The sequence below is a fragment of the Bombus affinis genome, chromosome 12 (genome assembly GCF_024516045.1).
Source record: "Bombus affinis isolate iyBomAffi1 chromosome 12, iyBomAffi1.2, whole genome shotgun sequence".
Classification (NCBI taxonomy): Eukaryota; Metazoa; Arthropoda; class Insecta; order Hymenoptera; family Apidae; genus Bombus; species Bombus affinis.
In genome coordinates, this window is record NC_066355.1 from 6,691,555 (window position 1) to 6,706,266 (window position 14,712).

Sequence of the window (14,712 nt, forward strand, 5' to 3'; positions counted from 1 at the left end):
AAGCGACTCGCGTCACTTCCGTTAATGACTAGTCAAATCAGCAATCGTATTCATTGGCGCCTCAGTGGTGTGCCTAGCGGAGCAATACTCCCTCTGCAATACAAGTCTTAAACTACATTTTATTTTCATTAAATAATTCACGTTTTAACTAACAGTTTTTTTTCCTAAATAAATGACACGCATTTATGAAAATTAATGGATATTTCTCTTATTAAGGAAACAAATTATAGTTAAAATTTTGTACCGATTAAAGTCTCGTTGTAAGATTTTGGTTATTACAATCCTGAAGAAAATATTATACGAGTTCAATGAATTCAATATGCAAGTAAAAAATTAATGGAATGATCAATAAAATTTTTTTTATATTGGTAATAGATAAATAGGAAATATGTCGGAATAAATATACCAGTTGAATGCAGTAGTGCTTCTGGGTTCAACGATCTATCGTCACATAGCTCCCGCCATTTTGTCCTCCAACTGGCGGGAAATTTTAAATTGACTGTAATTTATCAACGCATTGAAGATACGCTACGTATACAGAGAAAATTGAACCCTCTTTTTTTAATCGTGAGAACGTGCCCGCCCGCATGAAAAAAATGTATCTACATCACAAACTATCGTATATCTATCGCAAATTCACAGCTTTATCAGATAAAATATACTAATTTCCTTCCTACATAAAATGCAATCTTCTAGTTATTGCATAATGTATAAGAAACCGTGCATTGTGCAACGTATTAGTGTTTATACCAATATTAATTTCATGAATAACTCAGGTAGAACGATGGTTTTATTCAAATCTGTGTAATCTCTTGCGTTAGTACGTGAAATCTAATTAAACACATTTTGCTTGAATTTAAAGTCAAACATCATGTTCGAGATGCATACCAAAAACAACAAATTAAATATATAAATCACACTTACATATGATGCAATGCAAAAATAATTTCATGCATTTTTTTTATCTTTCCGGACAAATTATTTGCATTGCATCATATCGAATCTTTTATCTGATAAACTGCGATAATGTAAAACAAGCAAAACCGAACGATCATCAAAGCAATCGTTAGCCTCCGGATATTTTTAAAAATGTATACTTTGAATTTTTGTTTAAGTATTTAATGTTACGTCATTACGAAAAAAGAACACGTGTTCATTCGAAAGGAGCTGATCAAATAAATTTCACTAGAGGATAGAAGTAACAGATTCTAAACATCCAAGACATGAACAGTTAAAGACTTATGCCGATACTGTTACTTTTTCAAATATGTGCCTAGATACGTTTTCACCCTCTTTTCCATCCTACACGTCGTCAAAGATCACGTTTCTCCGAACGCAATAAAGCATATTCGTCGACCAAAAACCATAACGAAGATGGCCTAAACTAGAGGTTATCACATGTGTAAAATTCGAGGGATTGGTTCCTCTTTCTCCGCTGCTTTCCGGCCCGGAGGATATCCACGAAGCGGCTAAAAATAAAATTATTTAACCCGTCTCTTCACGAGCAAACTTTCCTCTTTCGACTGATTCATCCGGTCTAGACTTCACTGCAATCATTTGAATCATCATAGAACTAGCGTTATCCAATCGCTTCAATTCCACAGTTCGCCTTGATCAACGATAGTGAAATAAGCAGCTATCAAAATTAAACGAATGAAAGTACATATTAAAATACCAGCTTAAAATATAGATAACCAAATGTCATTGTAAATAATCGCGTGTCGCTAGCCAATCTTTTTGAAATTCTCATAGTACACCTACGTCTACGGTTTGCGTCTTAATCCGATCGTTCCGCTCGAGCAAAGCTCGAGCATGGCGAATGGAAGATAATATAAAATTCACGAAGCGTAAAGGTAGTTCAATTCGCTTCTATTTCGACGGAAGTTCCTGCTTTACGGACACGATGCTATAGTGTGTCAGCTTCGACTGTTCTTACTAGTCGGCGCTTAGTAATATTCGTTGTGTGCTACTTTCTAGCACGCGACGATCGCGTAGGCGTTGGCTACATACATAATTTATTTTACGCATCTAGTTACACAATACGTTAACCAGATATACTCATATACACATGTCCTCTCTTGGCGCTCATCGAGAGTAAACAAACGTCCCGTTTGCCGACAATCGAAGGCGCGTGGTACTGAATGTATCGTATTTACATGACAATAAATACTCCAGCAATCGGTTTTAATTTCGTATTTAGAATCACTCTGACGATACCAAGAACGATAAGGCTACTTTATCTTTGATAAAGTTATTCCTACATGTTTGCTATAGTGTACGCTATAGACAGCGACATAGACAGTACGTTTTATATGAAAAAAGGTGCAAATTGACAGTGTATCTCTTAGCTGTCACGATTCTTGTGAAAAATTTTGTTCATTTTTCTTCTAAAGATGTCACCGTCTCAAGGTGTATAACGTTCTACAGATAAGAGTACTTTTAGAGGGTCACGAGTTCTAAATTTAGACCCTGTATGTGTTCGACCGTACCGTTTGCTCCAAAATTTAATTAATCACGTCTATATCGATAACCGACCATCCATTAAAAATAGAAGCTACCACGACGAGATTAAACAATTCAATGTCTGTTCTATATAGAAGTAAAACAATTTTACAGTTCACTTCTTGTCATGGAACCCGCGCACAAACCTCGCCACGAATACTTGGGCAAGATAATATATCTCGCAAGTTTCTGGTCGTATTAAAAAATATTTAGCAGGAAACTCGTTTAAGGAATGCTTACCACAGGTTCTTACATAATTTTTCACATCCCCACTTTAAGAGTCGCGCACATGCCTCTAAAAATGTTAAAGAATTCAGCTAGCATCGAAAATCATACGCGTCATTGTCAGAAAAGGAGAAGGAAAGGAATCCTCCGAATCGGAATCTGTCGAAAGTAGCCGAGGTCAGGAGCAGAGAGTGAAGCCTGCGTATCGACTCATTTCCATCGTATCTGAACGAAAAGTTTCTGCCTCGTCGCTTGAAAAGCTTTAGTATACCCCAGCAAGCCGATCAGGCTGGTTCTAGCTTGACTGCTTGTTGCCCGACAACTGCTTGCCCGACTGTCTGATTGCTACTAGCCAGCTCGTCTCGTTCAGTCGCTGCTCCGACATCCTGCTCGCAACACGACCGCGGTCGGTGCCAGTGCGGTGTATTCCGTGGGCCTTTCCACGTTTCTCTCGTCATCTCACGGGTTACGGTTTCTGTCATGCCGTGGCGGATACAGCGAGGCCGTAACACGGCTTTTTTCGGCGTCAGATAGACCCACGTGTACACGCTCAACGTGAAGCCCATCAGCCGGGTAGACGACGAGCACGAAGAAGAGTAAGTTGCCTCGGGAGACAAGATACACGCATCCGCGAGCGATGATCAGTGATTAACGGAGATTTGCTTGTTACTTCTCTTAATAGGAATACGCGAACAACATTGGTAATTTGAATGGTGAAATGTCGAGGAAGATATAACGTGGAACAATCTGAGTTTTTTTCGGTGGAATAGTGATCGTGAAAAAGTCTCGTCGGCGGGCGAAAAGGAATATTAACCGAAGGTGAAATTTTGATTTCCTGATGAAATTTGAAATTTCATTTGCCGGTTGGCTTACGTAAGTGCTTTCGCGTTTAACAAATTACGATGCCAGCAGGACAAAAGATATTTGTTTAGATGATCGAGTTGTCGTTTAACGAGATTGTTCAGCCGTGAACTAGGATCGTTCCTTTCGTTATTATCGTGCTCTCGGACTCGAAAAGTCGATGACTCTTGGAGACTTCCACCGGTTGATCGAACAGGCTCAGATTGTCTTCGATTCGAGTCACGATCACGTTGAATCTAGTCGTCTAACGTGTCTTTGTTCCGGTGATTCTGCGTCTTGAACGAGTCTCGATGTCTGTGGGAACAATTAGCGGAGGCCTCGTTCCAGTAACAGCTTTTAATGGATGGGTCAGGTCAGTCTTTCGAAAATACCATCGTTCCGAAGTTCATGAACATCGACAGTCACGAGAATCTTTGATCACAACATGATTTTACTCGGTCAACCACTTTATTCTGACTCATCAAGAAATGTATGCAAATCTATCATGAAGATGCGATTAAAATTAACATGGGGATTTCCTCGTTCTTTAACGAACGTTCATTAAACGGAATAGTATTTCATGACAATTTTCCATTAGGTAATCTCTAAATTGTTCATCCTCCATCGTCTAAAGATAATCGTATTCTGCTACATCAACTTCAAATTAAATTTTCTTCGCGTCAACGATAAAGGAGATGAAAGTGCATTGACATTTTCTTTTATGGTATTGATGACTGTGGAGATTCTTGTTCCAAGCGACTCATCCGCGCTAGTTCATCCTTATCTCCCCTATATAGAACTAGAAGTCGTATTCTACCGTAGGAACTAGAGGAGATCTGGAGCTGACTTTCGGCTTAAACCGGTTCTCCCGCCTTTCGTTCGTCCTCGTTCGTGCACGTCACTTCGAATCGTATCCTTTAACGGGATGAACACCGGGATTTCGTGGATTCGCCGATTCGACCGTGTAATCACGATTGTCAACACCTTTCACGAGCATCGCGTATCGTTTCCCAGAAACTTCTAACGGTATCAGGCTGAATTTTTCTCGAAATTTTCGTTTCCTCGTTTCTCCGTGAAATTATAGATTCGTAGAAAAAAAAAAGGTAACAAACGTAATCGCGACGATTTTTTCACACCGACACTTCAAAATTATCTTTAAACTGTTATTATTCCGAACAATCTTTCCTTGAAAGCGATAAGATTAAAATATCACGAACGAATATTGAATTTATGTGTCACTTGCTGTCGGGTATTTTTATACAAATCGAGATAATTTACATTAATCACGGATTTTAACGGGAATTTGTTTCTTCTTAGTTCCTGGTGAGAATAAACGCGGGAAGATTGTGAGAACGGAAACACGGGTGTGCGAATAACCATTGGGAACAATCGACGATGACCATCAGCGACCTTTCATTTAACGAATAATTAATTTACAGTTAACGCGAAAGTACTTTCTTCTTGATTAAATCTCACTATCCTATGAGTATCTCGTGAGCATTTAGATTCGTCTCTTACAATCGAATTAGTCTGTCGAAAGATAAACTAATTAATTCCACTGTTCGATTTATTTATGAACCAGGTGCACAACTAGTATTCAATGACTTAAAAAACGAGTGACTTTTTAAAATAAATCTATTTATTACAAGGAGATGACATAAATAATCAGAAATTTCAAGATGATTTTTAGGAAAAGTACCTCTAGTTGTTATTTCTCTCTCTCTCTCTCTCTCTCTCTCTATTTCAATCTGTGGAGTTGATCAGCGTGATCGAGAGATTCGGAATCAAAATTCTGTTTTATTATCGCGTACAGACTTTGGAAAAGCGATTCAATCATTGGTGGTAATATATTATTTACGATTACGAAGAATAAAATAATCGCACATTAATTTATTCGCAAATGTATAATTAAAATATATCTTGACTCAAATAATCAAGTTTCGAATCGGCAATGTACTACATACGTTTTGTCTCGTTAGCCCCGCGCGAACAAAAGGACGTCATCCATCGAAATTCAATGACTGCCCGCATTCAGATATGCAGGATCGTGCCTGAAACCGGTTCCCTCAAGGGACGATTCTTTGTCTACGCCGATTTAGGGAATAAATCTCCACTAACCATTTGGGAGATGACTCAACAAACGTGGTCGTTTCTCGCATTATCCATTACTCAGATGAACATCGAGACACGCTTAAGTAGGATGCTCACGATCTCCACGTATGTAATGTTAAACACGTGGAAAAATTACTTAACGGTACTTGTAGAGAAATTAAAAAATAAACGTGAAGAATTCGAGTCATAGACTAACTTGACGATGTAGGAAATTCTTCCATATTTGCTAAAACAGTGACTGAACTAGCAGGTTAATTGATCGACAATTTCTTCTAACGGCGCCAGGTTCTCATTTCTAGACGCTATTATATTCTGTATCCTGCGGCTGTTCGGACTCACACAGTGCCAGGTCTGTTCATTTTCTTATCACCGTTCTTACGACGTTGGAGAAAATTGTACGAAAACGGAATCGTTAAACTGCTGACCCCTATTCGAGAAATAATCTTCAAGTACAACAGATGTCTGATCATCTTTATCGAAAGGTTACGATCGAATTTGTTACAATGAATATTATCAAGGGACATCTTGATCGGCCGTCGTCGACTATAAATTGTCTCAGACCATAGGCGTTCGAACGACGAATGAATACGAATTATCGTATCAATCTATCGGAATTTACGACCGGATAGTTATAAAATATTTAATATGTCAAAGAGTAACCGCGATGGAAGAAGATCAGTCGTTAATTGCCGACTTGAAGGTTCCAGTCCAAGTATTATTTAGCACGTGTGCGACCTCGATTGGCCGTATTAATATATCGATCGTAGTAATTTTTATTTCATCCGGGTATTGTTTGCTCTGTATCTAGCAACAGTGTTTTTTGCGTATCTTTCAGATTAACATGAACGACCGATTCGCGTTGAAAACTGCTGCACCATGGAATTCGGCGAAATGCAGTGGAAGGAATCGAGGTGGTAGAACATGTTGAACGTAAGTAGTCGTGGTTTACTTGTGGTAACTGTGAACGGAGAGACCAGTTGATTACGTCATATTTAAAGATATCATATCGTTGACAAAGATTATAGATTTCGGTGGACTCATCAGCCGCGAAGTTAACGTAAAAATAAATGGCTAGTTAAACAACGAACGCTTTTGTAGTCTTGCCGGGTACGGTGAAAAATACACAGGCAAAGTTTGTTCTTTAAATGGCAAACAAACGTGAGCTAAAGTCCAGTGAATGCCTTTGAAACGAACCGAATTGCCAATTCAAAGGGGTACCTTCGTTTCTCTTTCGACTTCTGTTTTTTCTGACGATTACAAAGCGACATTTGTTCACTGGATTTTAAATGCCAAACCGTCGTGGAACAGACTCTAAAGAAGAATTATGAACGGTTGTTCAACAGGTCTGAGCAGAACTCGCGCTCAGTGTCGAGAAAGAGGAGCAATGGGATCGTACGAAGAATTCCCAGCAATTACGCTAATTAGCACATTGAAATCATTAAAGAAGAGGATCGCGGCGGTTAGAAAGATGACGATGAACCTAGCCGGAGGTCCAGGCACCCCGGAAGAGTATCAATGGAAGAGGTGACGTTTCACCCAGTGATGCGTAAACGGCGTGGATTGGCCAGCGCCATTCTAGGCCTGATACTGGGCCTTGTCCTAGGTTTCCTCATTCAAAGCTACAAGATACTCTCGTCGAGCCATCACCAGCGATTAAATGTTTACTCGTCTTCGATGCCTGGACCACGAATGTTGATGAAATCGTCGGCACGAAACGTTCCCAAATTGGACGACGATGAACAGATAAACAGTTCGTCGACCAGCTTGGTCTTCGTGGGCGTAATGACTGCTGGCAAATATCTAGACTCGCGAGCTAAAGCGGTTTACGAGACTTGGGGTAAAGAGCTTCCAGGCAAGATTGCCTTTTTTTCGTCCGAAAACTCCGTCGTCCCAGATAATTGTCCAGACCTACCCTTGGTAGCTTTGCCACGAGTCGACGACACTTATCCACCGCAGAAGAAATCATTCATGATGCTACAATACATGTGGAACAATTATGGGGATCGTTTCGAGTGGTTCCTCAGAGCTGATGACGACGTCTACGTGAGAACGGATCGTCTAGAGAAATTGCTACGATCCGTCAACTCTAAGAGGGCCATGTACATTGGCCAAGCAGGCAGAGGCAACTCCGAGGAATTCGGTCTGTTATCGTTGGAGTACGACGAGAACTTTTGTATGGGTGGGCCAGGTGTTATTCTGTCCAGGGAGACCTTAAGGAGAATCGTGCCGCACATCAAGTATTGCCTGAGACATTTGTACACTACGCATGAAGACGTCGAATTGGGAAGGTGCGTGCAGAAGTACGCCGGTATACCTTGTACCTGGAGTTACGAGGTAATTTTCTTTCTTTCCAAACTTTTGCTCGCTCGCGACAAGTTGTCACCGTTTTTTCTTTTTTTTCCTTTTTTTTTTTTTTATCGCTTAATTGTCGCGTAAGTTCCGCGCAAAATGATTGTCGTAAAGTTTATTTTCGTGGTTCACTCCTTCTATGTAATGTTCCTCCGCTTCGTTCGACCACTTTATGTATCTCATCGTCGGTCATATAACTATTAAATCTATTTTCGGTCGTTTAGTTTACTACTCTCTCCTGATACACCATAGTTACTGGGGACGTACGTATCACGCGTAATTTGTTGATCGACACAGGCTCACAGTTCATTAAAACAACGTGCTATCCCACAGAACGTAATACGTACTTAGATATACCTTGATAATAGGCTGAACGTTAGTGGAATCTTGCTTGAGGTAACGGCCATTTCCCCAAGAATTCGCAATTTCTTTGAAACCCTTGAAAAAAATTGATCTCCTGTGTCGTTGATAATTGATCATTTCTAGAAGCAGTTTAATAACTGTTGTTTAGTAGGATGTAATAGAATTTTCGCACGGTCTAAACAGGGCCCACACGATACGTATTATCGGTTTAAATACATAAGCTACGCATCTGCATCATATACAGGGTACGCTATCATTGGGTTAACTCGGAAGGTACAATGTACAGATGAGGATGTTAGTCGTTAAGTACAAGCGAATAGTACCCTGGTAACCCAGTGGCCAGATCGAGTCATTCTCCTCCATCTTGACACTCAACATTAGGTCGAGGTACTTAAGTAACAATTTGCAGCACGCAGCGCTTGAATCTCTTATCGCACTCCTTGCAATAATTTAATCGAACTGCACGGTTACGTTCATGGTTGCACGATGTTGCAATGCGAATTATTATGTTACGCTGCATCTGCTAACGACCACATCGACAGAATCATGATTCGATAAAATAATTCTTTTTCTACCGTTTTATATCGTGTTAGGAAAAGCGGTCACGCTAGATCGAGGAACTTTCAATATGAAAGAAAGAAGAGAAAAGGTAGATCCTTCTTTACTTTCCTCTTTTTGTCTCTTCTTTTTTAAATACAAAACTTGAATAGGTAAAAAAGAAAAAAAAAGGAATATACATGTTAGAAATTTTGATCGGCGAACAAATTTAACTTCTAAATCTAACGTTCTCTTCTTGGAAAATGTAAATGCCTGGAAATATTGACTTATGGGGAGACGTGGATTGAAATAATGGAATAACTCATTCGGAACGCAAAATACAGAGATGAGGATGTTAGTCGTTAGATTCGAACAAATCGTAGCCTGCTAACCTACTGTATGTTCCCGTCTTGACGTTCGTCGTAAGGTCGAAACACTTAATAGCTATTCATACTACATGCAATAACTACGAATTGTTTGTTCTAAAGTTTTCACGCGTTTCCCCTGTCAATCGATTGATTGCTCCACGTATTAAGCCTGCAGTAACAGCATTACGATTTAAATATCAAGTAATAAGATAACAAATGACATCTTTTTCGACATTACAATTGCCAGATTGGTCCATATGAAATGTGTTTGCAAATGAAGCTCAAATTTCATTTCTTCTTCGGAACATCCTAAGATGATTAGCAAATTCATATTTTCAATGACATAATTTGTAAATTACTCAAAAGAACATTGAAAACAGACGAGTTAACTTGAGCGATGTAATACTAGAATAATACCCTGTAATAAGACACCACCACACCCAGTCTCGCAGCTTGATTAACACTTGCTCTGCAGTCTCGGTAAGATGCAGCTTCATGTTGCTGATAATATTTATCATCAGACATTAAATCAGTAAAAATTGTATACCTCGAGTCTGCTGTTACTTCGAATTATAAGAATTCGTCTGAATAATATTTACCAAGGAATCTCCAAATCTTTATTGTCTATAACAATCAATAAATTTCATCGACAGAAAAATGATCAAAGAGATAACAATTTCAATTTTAGAATATCGTTTATAAAAATAATTACCGCGATACTAAATTATAGACTATGTAACAAAATAAACGACGGCGGTTGTCATTTATTTCTGTCCCTTTAATGGCAATTGCAGCTGACGATACTCGATGCTTTCGTTGTTGCAGATGCAGTCTATTCTATATCACAACAGTAGTGGAGCACAGGCGTTCACCGGAAACTTGAAGAAAAAAGAAGTTCACCGTGCTATTACTTTGCATCCTGTTAAAAGTCCACCTCACATGTACAGGTTGCACAATTACATGAGGGTTGGTATCGACTGGCGTAATATTACTTGCTAGTTTCCTTTGCAAGTTGCAAAACCTTCTCTATTTCCGTTCTAGGGGCTACAGATTCAAGATTTGCAACAGGAGAGACTCAATCTTCACAGGGATATTTACACGATGGCGAAACAGTTAGGAATTAGCGTGGAAAATCTCAAGAATTTCGAAATAGCCGATGGCGTCCCACTATTTCCAGTTAATCGCTACTCGAAAGAATATCCCGATGACACAGAGATATTAGGTAAATGAATATTTCCCAGGAATTCCAAGGTCGTAAAATTTCCACGAGGAACGTGGGCGGTTAAACGACGTCGTTAAGATAAATTCTATATCGCGAGAAGGTTTTCGTACTTGGAAATATTTTATGGGTTTCGAATCGTTCATTTAAAGAACAATCGCGTTTCCCTGGATGTGCGTTATTAATAGAACCATTTAGGCCGATTAGCCCGTGCGAATTGATCGTCGGACAGACGTGGCGTTGCAGAAACGAGCTACGACACGATTCGTTTGAGCCCATCAGACGAAACGATCAGCACTTCGATCATTTTCAATGATTCTATTCATTTCCATTTTCTGCACTTACAGACGTATTCACGTCTAATACGCGAGCAACCACTCATCAACTGCTCCGGCTTTACATCCGCGTTCGTAGCATGCTAATAAAATTTTCAATACGCTAATGGAACCAGAGAGTCATACTTTTCCATCGTATACATAATTATCGTATCTTGTACGAATTACTTCTATGCGTTTATGTAAGTCTTTTATGGCCGAATATTCTACGGGCTGTGTGAAAAAATAATTTCTGGTCAGCTGTCGACGATGTTGATAATAAAAATAAAATACGTTTCTTTCGATCTTCTTGTAAGGAAAACTTAATGCGTTAAAATTGAGAGCAGTTTCATTGAAAACAAATACATCTATCGCTTAATTGATTAATAAAATTTTATAATACAATGTTGATCAAACGAAAGGGATAGTAGTAACATGCTGTATCTGTTCATACAAAGTCCTTGGACATCTTTTGTCATTAATAAAATTTGAGTATTTAATGTAAATTATAAACCTTAAGTCGCGTCAATTTTATAATAAAATTTAAAACATGTTAATACTTCGTACTTTCGTTGTTGTATAAAATATCAAGCTAAGTAATCTCTTAATAAATACGTAATATTTCCCAGTTTTCAAAGAAATATAATAGAATTTTCAAGCGGAGGTGTAAATTTCTCGCAAGATAAGAATGTGTTAATAAAAATCCTCTTTCTTCTGTTTTAACCAGGTGTTCCAGCAGGACTTCGCTCGTTTAAACCGACAAGTAGCGACGAAGTAATTCCTTGGGATTTTTTATCGAGATCCGAGTACAGTTTAGGCGATTCCAATCCCAGAAGAAGAATTCACAGTGACATAAAGGAGGGTCTGGAGGACATCACGAGGGAAGTAATGGCCTCTATAAATGCCTGTTCACGGCAGCGTGGCCGAGTCGTCGAGGAAAGGTCAACTCTGTACGGGTACAGGCGAGTGGATTCTTACGGCGCTGACACTATACTGGATCTTCTTTTGGTGTACCGAAAGTACAGAGGCAGAAAGGTTACGTTGCCCGTTAGGAGGCACGTGTATCTTCACCAACACTTCACAGGTATGCTTTTCATATCTCATCTGACAGATTTTCCAGCGTTTCGTAAAAAGCGACGTAGTAAAATGCGGGACGAATAGGAAACGGCGTTTCGAAAGATGCGTTGGTTTTTTGCCCACAGGCCTAGAAATACGAGAGACCGTGAACGGTGAGGAAGTCGACGAGACGCGAAGAAGTCAGCAAAACGACAAATCTCTGCAAAACATATTCCGCGGTGGGTTTCTAAACCTGAATTTCAACTTCGAGGAAGAGGATCCAGTCAAGAGCAAGATTATTCACTTTATTCTACCTTTATCCGGAAGGTACGAGGTTTTCCGGAGGTTCCTACAAAACTACGAGGAGGTCTGTTTGACGAGCGGAGAAAAAACGGCACTCTTAGTTATTCTGTATCGTCGTGAAATAGAAGATTCGTTCAATCGAACGATAGACTTGATAGAACAATTAAAATACAAGTATCGTAGCGTCAGTATCGATATTATTCCTGTCTCTGGTACGTTTTCTCGAGCCAAAGCTCTCAATTTCGGTGTGTCAAGATTGAAGGACGACGATTTGATGTTCTTCGTTGACGTCGATATCGTATTTACCGAGTCAGCCCTCTACAGAATTCGCGCAAACAGTCTTCTAGGTAGACAAATATATTTCCCGGTGGTGTTCAGTCAGTATGATCCAAAGGTGGTTTACAAAGATAACAGGAAACAAGATACGTTCGCCATAAACGAAATATCGGGATATTGGAGGCAGTTTGGATTCGGTATCGTCTCCTTGTACAAACAGGATTACAAAAGCGTGGGTGGTTTCAATTTGTCTATCCAAGGATGGGGCAAAGAAGACGTGGATTTCTATGAGAAAGTGGTGAAATCCAATATTAAGATATTTAGGGCGGCTGACAAGGATTTGATTCACATTTATCACGACGTTGAATGCAGTAAGGATCTTTCAGAGACACAGTGGTCCATGTGCATGGGAACCAAGACTGACACAATCGCTGGGATAGAGACTCTGGCCAAAATGATCTACGAAAATCCAGAGATACTGCGATTTGCCAAAGCCAGAAGGGAGAACTTGACGCGTGCAGCTGGTTGAACGGCTTTCTACAGGCTGAAGATATCTACTGTATCTCGGTTGTTAAGGTAGAAATTATGTTTGCAACCATGGTGGTGCCAGAATGTTTCGTAGATAGGATATTTTGTAAATACGAGGTGTGACAACGAATCTTACATCGATGTTCGCACCGAATGATAATTAATTATTGAGCGGGAATTCACCAAAGTCTTTGTCCTAATTGGACTACCGTAATGGTCACGTTTGCAACTGTGACTTGCTCGCTGCATCGATAAAACAGATCCTAAACTTCAGATTTAATTTAATGAAAATAAAGAAGATATATTTATGTAATGAAAAGGATATTAAGTGTTCTATTCGTATGTATAGGCTGATTATCATATTTTCGTACATATACGTTACGTATAGAAATCGCCATTGATATGCAGAGTATTAAGAAATATCAAAGAGCAAGACTTTACGATAATCAATATTAATACATATTTTGGATATTAGTTATTAATTAATACAAATTTCCATGTTATTTGCGTTACGAACGTGATATATCGCTTTTGGTTGCTATTAGCGTGTAACGCGTACCGAATACTATTCGTCTTGACCATAAGAATAAATTATTAATACCACATCGTATTATAACAAATTTGTTTCATTTATGGTATAAAAAAGATGAAGAATCTATTATAAAAATCTCCGCTAGTTTCGTATAAACAGCAATAATTTTGTGAATAAGTAACTTAAGACGATTTAAGATACCAATACTCTCTAAGTAACATTACCCTTGAACGAATGTTGTAAGTACATGTGATATTATTGTGCCTTCTGTATAGATTTTTATTCGTGAACACTTTAAATACTGCCTATTTTATTTTATTTTTACCTTAATCACGATCGGCTATAAAAGAATGTCCAGCGATACATGTTTTGCAACTTGCATAATCATTTATGCAAGTGGTTAAGATGCTGGACTTGCTTCATCGGATTGCAAATAAAATTTATCTATTAAATAATCGTGTTGCGTTAATCGTTGTACCTCGATAAAAAAGTTTCCTATCGCTTTTCAATTACGTCTTGAAGATACTAGATCTTTTTTCTCCTGTCAATTCGATTCTATATTTACATTCATCGAGGCAATCATTTCCGATATTATCTATATTTTTCTCCATTAGAAAGTGTCTACAGCTTATAAGGTTCCACTCAAGGTCTCTTTAAAGAACGAAACATTCCAATTAACCAGTATCCCGTGAATCTTTCCTCAACATCTCCCATTTCTGATCGTTCTAACTATACGCCCATTTTAGGTAGTTCCTCAGCAATCCTTTCAAGAGATTCACTTCAAATTCCTAAAAGATATACGATGTACGTACGTATATGCAGTTGAAGTGTACAAAAATTTAAGCAATATGCGAAATATCAAAATAGAGGATATTTAATGAGAGGAGTTCATTATATTGATAATTCATAATATTTATAATATCAAATAAAATTATATACGTATGAAGAATCCATCTATTTAATCGCGTTCGTGAAAACACGTATTTGCACGAACATCCACATAAACACCTGCAAGTAATAAAGTATTTAAAGAATACCGTACAAAACATTGCGATCTTAAAGTTGTTTATTTGTTGGCAAAGCATGTACATATTCTTATCAATTCTGCGTAATATCAATTAAGAACTTCGTACGATATAATTCAATTAAAAAGGGAGATACGATTATCATTAAGAAATAAAATAAAAT

The 14,712-nt window shown here is 38.6% G+C and overlaps 1 protein-coding gene across 3 annotated transcripts; it reads left to right on the forward strand.

Annotated features, from left to right (window-relative positions):
* Positions 1-2,972: 2,972 nt before the first annotated feature.
* LOC126922532 (chondroitin sulfate synthase 1) lies at positions 2,973-13,979 on the forward strand. 3 transcript variants are annotated; one of them, XM_050735202.1, is made up of 8 exons: positions 2,973-3,323; positions 3,410-3,546; positions 6,515-6,609; positions 7,023-8,013; positions 10,122-10,262; positions 10,338-10,518; positions 11,557-11,913; positions 12,032-13,979. In XM_050735202.1, the coding sequence occupies exons 4-8, from the start codon at positions 7,195-7,197 to the stop codon at positions 12,991-12,993; spliced, it is 2,460 nt and encodes an 819-aa protein (XP_050591159.1). In that variant the 5' UTR covers positions 2,973-3,323; positions 3,410-3,546; positions 6,515-6,609; positions 7,023-7,194; the 3' UTR covers positions 12,994-13,979. The 3 variants fall into 3 exon arrangements, with proteins under 3 accessions (XP_050591159.1, XP_050591158.1, XP_050591160.1); XM_050735201.1 differs by lacking the exon at positions 3,410-3,546; XM_050735203.1 differs by lacking the exons at positions 2,973-3,323; positions 3,410-3,546 and adding an exon at positions 3,557-3,940.
* Positions 13,980-14,712: the final 733 nt, after the last annotated feature.

Bases quoted from the DNA above. Each gene is read 5' to 3' on its own strand.
- LOC126922532 (XM_050735202.1), top strand. From the start codon at position 7,195: ATGGAAGAGGTGACGTTTCACCCAGTGATGCGTAAACGGCGTGGATTG. The intron at 10,519-11,556 runs GTAAATGAATAT...TGTTTTAACCAG, and splicing joins CGATGACACAGAGATATTAG to GTGTTCCAGCAGGACTTCGC. The intron at 11,914-12,031 runs GTATGCTTTTCA...TTTTGCCCACAG, and splicing joins TCTTCACCAACACTTCACAG to GCCTAGAAATACGAGAGACC.